Source organism: Clupea harengus, chromosome 13 (assembly GCF_900700415.2).
Source record: "Clupea harengus chromosome 13, Ch_v2.0.2, whole genome shotgun sequence".
Taxonomy (NCBI): domain Eukaryota; kingdom Metazoa; phylum Chordata; class Actinopteri; order Clupeiformes; family Clupeidae; genus Clupea; species Clupea harengus.
Genome location: NC_045164.1, coordinates 980,001 through 987,500, shown reverse-complemented (window position 1 = coordinate 987,500; position 7,500 = coordinate 980,001). Strand labels below are relative to the sequence as shown.

Sequence of the window (7,500 nt, the reverse complement as noted above, 5' to 3'; positions counted from 1 at the left end):
GTCTGTGTGTCTGTGTGTCTGTGTCTGTGTCTGTGTCTGTGTCTGTGTCTGTGTCTGTGTCTGTGTCTGTGTCTGTGTGTGTGTGTGTGTGTGTGTGTGTGTGTGAGAGTGAGTGAGTGAGACAGAGAGAAGTGTGTGTGCGTGTGCGTGAGAGAGAGAGAGAGAAGAATGAGAGAAAAAGACAAACACATAGAGACGAGGTGTTTTTCTGAGTAGATCCTCAGGTGACTGTCAACACTCCCTGGACTGGACTGTGTGTGTAATGTCCAGGGGTGTGTGTGGGATGTCCAGGACTGTGTGTGTGTAATGTCCAGGGTTGTGTGTGTGATTTCCAGGGGTGTGTGTGTGTGTGTGTGTGTGTGTGTAATGTCCAGGACTGTGTGTGTGTAATGTTCAGGGGTGTGTGTGTGTGTGTGTGTGTAATGTCCAGAGGTGTGTGTGTGTGTGTGTGTGTGTTCAGGGGTGTGTGTGTGTAATGTTCAGGGGTGTGTGTGTGTAATGTCCAGGGGTGTGTGTGTGTGTGTGTGTGTGTGTAATGTCCAGGACTGTGTGTGTGTAATGTCCAGGGGTGTGTGTGTGTGTGTGTGTGTGTGTGTGTGTGTAATGTCCAGGACTGTGTGTGTGTAATGTTCAGGGGTGTGTGTGTGTGTGTGTAATGTCCAGGACTGTGTGTGTGTAATGTTCAGGGGTGTGTGTGTGTAATGTCCAGGGGTGTGTGTGTGTAATGTCTAGGGGTGTGTGTGTGATGTGATTCCAGGTGTTCCCAGCATGGGACACACAGTAGCGCTCAGGGGCTCTTTAAACTCTCTCCCTACAGTGTGTCCCTCTCCTCTCCTGGCCACTGCTGCACCTGTGTGTTGTGTGAGGAGGTAATTGGCACTTAGCACCATTCCCCATGACTGAGACTTTGTGGGTGCTGCCTCAGAGTGTGTGTGTGTGTGTGTGTGTGTGTGTGTGTGTGTGTGTGTGTGTGAGAGAGAGAGAGAGAGAGAGAGAGAGAGAGAGAGAGAGAGAGAGAGAGAGAGAGAGAGAGATGGCCTTCTCCACTCCTGTCAGTGTCACTGAGAATAAATGTTACGCCTGCTGTTGTCGTGCCCTGGCCTCTCTGTTGTCATCAACTTAAATGTGCTTTCTTTTCTTCCTTCTCTCTATCTTTCTCTGACCCCCATCTCTCCTCCCTCAACCCTGCTACTTTTTTTAGGTTTCCCCCGGTCAGTGAGAATGCCGCGGTTGGCCGGGCAGTGGGTCTGATCCTTGCTGCAGCGATTAACACCACCATATTCTACTCCATAGTGGGGGGCAATGAAGGAGGTAAGCACACTGCATGCTGGGTAATTGGCTGTTGCCAGGCTGGCCTTTTTTGTGCATGTCTAAATCGAGTACTAAAAAAAGGAACAGAACTACAGGGCATTTTAGTCGCTGGATAAAGAGCCTGTCAAACAGAACAGCTGTTCAAGCTAAGTTGATCTTAGCAGAGTTGGCTTGAGAGTGGCTGCTAGATCTCTTGAAATGACAGAGTCGTGACAAATGTGAGCACTGGTGTTGCAGTGAAATAAGAAGCTTTCCAAAACCTCTTTTAAACAAGCTCGTTGGCTGTGCCCGCAAAAGCAGGTCCAGAGCGTGTCCTACCCTTTTGGACACGTAGCCTAGGACGACATAGTGCACGTGAGTCAGGTTCACTCCAGCTACAGGGCACCTGGGTTGTTCGGAGTGAATGGGTGTCAATGGAGTTTTGGTACCAAATCATTATTTGTTAATCGTGAACTATGATTTTTCTCAGGCGATAAGCTCTTGTTGAGCTGCGTTATGGCTGCCTGTGTAAAGTAGTAGTCATACCATACGTTCAACCTTGATCTATTTACGTGCTGCACATGTCCACAAACATAAATTCCACAGCTATACGTTCAACCTTGATCTGTTTACGTGCTACAGATGTCCACAACCATGAGTTCCACAGCTATACGTTTGACCTTGACCTGTTTACGTGAGTCAGACATCCACTGCTATAACGTGTTTTCTCTCTCTGGCTGTCTGTTTGTTGTCTGCTGCCCGCAGGGAAGTTTGTGGTGAACAACCGCACGGGGATGATCTACACAGCCAATCGGCTGGACTACGAGGAGGTCAACACCTACGTGTTGCGAGTGCAGGCCGATTCTCTCACCATCGTGTTGGCAAACCTGCGGGTGCCCTCCAAATGTAAGATCTAGCTTTGTTTGTTTCTTTGTTTGTTTGTGTGTAGTGTGTCCTGGGGGATATTCGTCGTAGCTCGCTAAGCGGTTTAGCAAGCTAATTTTCAGGCTAAGATAAAAAACGCCCCTCTTTTTGGTTCGTGGAAGCAACTTTTGACAAATCACCATAGTTACATATCGATTAGCACTAACCTGCTCCAGGGCAGGCTAACTTAAGTGTAGCTGGATAAGCTTGCCACACCCCCGGAAAAAGGAGGGATCCCATTGACCAAGGACTGATATTAGAGTTAGATTAGCGGAGGGAGAGAGTTCTTTGCGATCGCCAAGATCCATTATTCTTGTATGAGCGCTACCGATTCAGCCGACAAGGAATCATTAATTTACAAGACCTTCTCGAGTCATTTATTGCAAACACCACAGTCGAACATTGACTGTCTTGCGCTTTTTTGCGAGTGGTACATTATTGTAGTGTCGGTGATGCGGAGAACAAAGCACTCATAATTATATGAGTGTTATTAGTACACCATAGCATATCATTATTGTAGAAAATGATTAAGGTGGACTCATGATAAGAATAGAGAGAAATACTGAGAATTTATTTTCACTGCTTCAATTTATTGCATTTGTTATTAATACATTTAGTCATTTAACAGACGCTTTTATTCCAAGCGACTTCCAAGGAAATGTAAAACTACATCGAGGAAGGAGGTGAGGGGATTTGAACTAGCAACCTTGCAGATTCGAACCAGTAGAGGAAACCTCTGTACCAGTTGACACTTGCCGTCAGGTATTCATACATAGATATCACCCTATAAACATCCCAACACACCTTGCTCTCACAGCGGTGGTGGTGTTGAATTTTGCCATGATTATGGTCTTGTATTCTTCATAAGCGTTCATGTTCATCTCCTACTCGCCAGCGGAGAAAAAAAGAGCCCTTTTCTTTGAGTTTAGAACCATTATACCGTTTGAAAATCATGGTTTTGGTGATCGACCTTTCCTGCCTTTTGAAGTAGGACGTGCACGCGCAAATGCCATGATAACTTTAGCCTGGTTGAAATTAACCACATGATTTGGATGCGGATCAGCCGTTAACGAACCGATATTTGCTGTTCTCAATCAGCTCGCTAATCTTAACGGGCTAAACGGCCAATTGATTACCTTAGCTTCAACCCTACGACGAACGGCATATATAACACGTGTGTGTTGCTGTGAGTTGTTCGTGCAATAAAAACTGACTGCAGTCAGCCTTGTTTGTTGTTTTGTTCGTACTGTGCCACCTGTAGCCGCCGTGTAGGAATTTTAATCTTTGTCGTTTACTGAACATTTGAGTTGGTTTTAATTTTTTTTTGTTTTAGTCAGGATTTTGTCTAATTTTAGGCAATGTTTTAGTCATAATTTTCTCAAGACAGTTTTCATGATACTGCCTACACTGCCACTTAAACAGTACACATGCCTTCCTACACAACTACCAAAATAGCTTATGAAAACTGGCTAAAGTGAGTGAAGTATATCAAATCATTTAATATACTCATATTTAACTTGACAGACACTTCCTGATGGTGTGACTTCAGGTGTCTTTAAAAATTGCTTGTGTGTTTGGTCGGCAGTTATTTATTAGTCAGCTATGACAAGATTAGCTTGCTCACATTAGCTAAACTGGAAGCTTGTGTTTGTGCGTACATGCACTGAGCAGGAAAACAAAATCATCCAATGAGAAAGATGCATGGAAGCAGTAAGAATGTGCACAGATTTATGCACGTGAATGATTGGTTAAAAAGGCAAACAATCAATTCTTCGAGATGGCAACCGTGATCTGCGATCAGCTATTTCGTCTTTTCTGTACTCGTCAGGGCATGATGATCCGAGATTTCGCTGTCATTTTTGTTGCCGTTGTCGTTACAATTTAGTCATGAAATAAAAGGCCATCAACGAATACTTTGCTGACTAAATTAACACTTCTGCAGTGTTGGAAATAGCAACTCCAGTGCACAGTGGCGGTCGATGGCAGGTTGACAGAGGCTGTAGAGTGCTTTTCAAACAGGATTATAGGCTATGAAAGTGTGAGAGGTAACTGCACGTTACAGCCAGAGATAGCACAGTGAAGTGTATATAAACCCATAAACAACAACGGAAAAAAACAATGTGTAGCACAGTGTCAGAGCAGCCAACTTCAAACAGCCAGGCATTTCTTACTCACTTAACGGGTGAAAAATTACAGTGTGCACGTGAGTGTGAGTGTGTGTGTGTGTGTGTTTGTGTGTGTGTGTATGAATAGGGCACTCAGTAACCCCCTGCTGTGAGTATTCTATTATACACTTTATTGATGCGCGTTAAAGGGATTGGAGCAGATCAGAAAGAAAATAACTCAAATAAGATTGTTACAGTCCAATTAGTCAGACACACACACACATAGGCACGCACACACACGCACATATACGCGCACACACACCCACACACACACACAGACTCATTTTGTATTAATGGATTGATCAATTGCTTTACTGTTGTGGGAAATTGAAACTGGGGGAAATAAAGAGCTCATTGTGCGTAAGTCATCATCTACCCCACTTGAGTTAATATTGCACAGTGAAATATGCAACAATGTGTGTGAGTGTGCAGTGCACACATGTGTGTGTGTGAGTGTGTGTTTGTATGTACAAGTATGTATGTGTGTTTGTGTGCAGTGCATATTGTGTGTGTGAGTGTGTGTTTGTATGTGGGAGTATGTGTGTTTGTGTGCATATTAATGTATGTGTGTTTGTGTGCAGTACACACATGTGTGTGTTTGTATGTAAGAGTATATATGTGTGTTTGTGTGCATATGTATGTAGGTGTGTTTGTGTGCATGTGTTTGTATATGTGTGTGTGTGCATGGTGGGGTATTTATGAATTAGAAAAAAAGAGATGTGTGTAAAAAATATTTTTCATTTACTGTGGGTCTTTTTCGTCTCTCTTGCCCTCTCTCTCTCAGTCCAACCCCTGCTCCAGCCTCCTGTGTTGGAGTCCTTTGTAATATGATGTATAGCATTTTGTTTGTACTATTCCCTTGGTATGGCTTGAGTTCTTTTGTACTATGGCTCGAGGAGTATGACTGTGTGACTGTGTGTGTGTGTTTGTGTGTATTTGTGTATGTGTGTGTGTATGTGTGTGTGTATTTGTGTGTGTGTGTGTGTGTGTGTGTGTGTGTGTGTGTGTGTGTGTGTGTGTGTGTGTGTGAGAGAGAGAGAGAGAGAGAGAGAGAGAGAGTGAGTGAATAATGGCCTCTGACAGTGCATATTCCTCACCTTTAGTGTTGGTGCCTCTGTGTACATATTTGTGCTGCACACCTCTCTCTAACTGTGACAAATAGATCTGCAGAGCGCTTTCCCCCGGCCGTGAGCATGAGTGTGTGTGTTTGTGTGTGTGTGTGTGTGTGTGTGTGTGTGTGTGTGTGTGAGTGCATGCGCAGGGTGGGCCACTTTTAGAGGCAGACACAAACATTTTGCAGTTGGAGTTTTTGGTCTTTTTTTGGGGGGGTGGGGTGGGGAGTACTTTTGCAAAAGTGAAGAGCAGAGAGAAGTAGAGTTTCCCACCAGTGTGATTGTGTGTGTGTGTGTGTGTGTGTGTGTGTGTGATTGGTTTGTGTGTCTATGTTCGTTTGTGTTTGTGTGTGTGTGTGCTACCTCATTCAAACTGTGTGTCTCCCCATCTGTCTATCTCTCTCAGCAAACACGGCGAAGGTGTTCATCGATGTGCAGGATGAGAATGACCATCCTCCTGTTTTCGGCAGGAAGCTCTACATCGGGGGTGTAACTGAGGACACCAGAACCTTCACTTCTGTCCTCAAAATTGTGGTAAGGCAGTGTGTGCGTGCGTGTGTGTGTGTGTATTTGTGGGTTCAGAACGATCAGATTTCAATTTTAAATTCTCACTATTACCTTGATAGATTGCATCCTAAATATGTTTTTGAGATTTAAGAGCCTAGGGATTGGCTGAAAACTTTTCTGAACGGCTACAATCCCTGTCACCACATTGCTAGACAAACATGTGAAGAGTCCTTCAAAGTTCCACTATGTTGAGCCGTTCTCTGGACAAGTTCAAGTCAAGTCACGGATGTCAGGATTCAGAAGTGGAATATGACAGAGTTTATTGGAAACAGCTAGTAACAAGGGGAAAATGGGATGAACAAAAAATCTAAACAGGGGATTAAGCTCAGAAGTTCTATGTTCAGCAAAACACAACGCTCTGAAGTATAAAGTCCAACAAAACACAACACTCAGAAGTTACGAAGGGGAAAAAGAAACAAGGAACGGGAATACTAGAACGCGCAAGCTCGGAAAAAACCTGCAAGTCGTAGAGTAAGGCAGGAACGGTCGCAGGAGAATTAGAGTCAGGAGCTTGAAGATCATGGAGCTTGAAGGCCATGAAGCTTGAAGGTCATGGAGCTTAGTCCTTTCTCAACAAGGCCAGACCAGGGAGTGAAGGGAGTGAGGAATTTAAATAGTGGTGGAGGGAGTGACAGGTGCTCAGACAATCAGGGGACTGGGAAGGTGACTGAGGCAGGTGTGTTGAATCAGGAGGGGGCGTGGCAGGAGCAGGGCTCAGTGCTGGCATGACAGTATGGGCCTTTGCTTATCACCCAGAGAGTCTGAGGCCAGTCACGTGTGTAGTGTTCATAACCACATGGACCACAGATGTGTAGTGTTCATAACCACACGGACCACAGATGTGTAGTGTTCATAACCACACGGACCACAGATGTGTAGTGTTCATAACCACACGGACCACAGATGTGTAGTGTTCATAACCACAGATGTGTAGTGTTCATAACCACAGATGTGTAGTGTTCATAACCACAGATGTGTAGTGTTCATAACCACACGGACCACAGATGTGTAGTGTTCATAACCACATGACCACAGATGTGTAGTGTTCATAACCACAGATGTGTAGTGTTCATAACCACAGATGTGTAGTGTTCATAACCACATGACCACAGATGTGTAGTGTTCATAACCACAGATGTGTAGTGTTCATAACCACATGACCACAGATGTGTAGTGTTCATAACCACAGATGTGTAGTGTTCATAACCACAGATGTGTAGTGTTCATAACCACATGGACCACAGATGTGTAGTGTTCATAACCACATGGACCACAGATGTGTAGTGTTCATAACCACAGATGTGTAGTGTTCATAACCACAGATGTGTAGTGTTCATAACCACACGGACCTCAGATGTGTAGTGTTCTTAACCACACGGACCACAGATGTGTAGTGTTCATAACCACAGATGTGTAGTGTTCATAACCACAGATGTGTAGTG

General features: G+C 44.4%; 1 protein-coding gene across 4 annotated transcripts in view; it reads left to right on the top strand.

Moving 5' to 3' along the window:
- Positions 1-7,500, top strand: part of pcdh15a (protocadherin-related 15a) — a 217,214-nt gene that overhangs the window by 178,810 nt on the left and 30,904 nt on the right. For all 4 annotated transcript variants that reach the window (XM_042709568.1, XM_042709569.1, XM_042709567.1 and 1 more), the window contains 3 exons: positions 1,202-1,311; positions 2,056-2,196; positions 5,898-6,025. In XM_042709568.1, the coding sequence (XP_042565502.1) occupies positions 1,202-1,311; positions 2,056-2,196; positions 5,898-6,025 (379 nt within the window). The remainder of the gene's footprint in view (positions 1-1,201; positions 1,312-2,055; positions 2,197-5,897; positions 6,026-7,500) is intronic.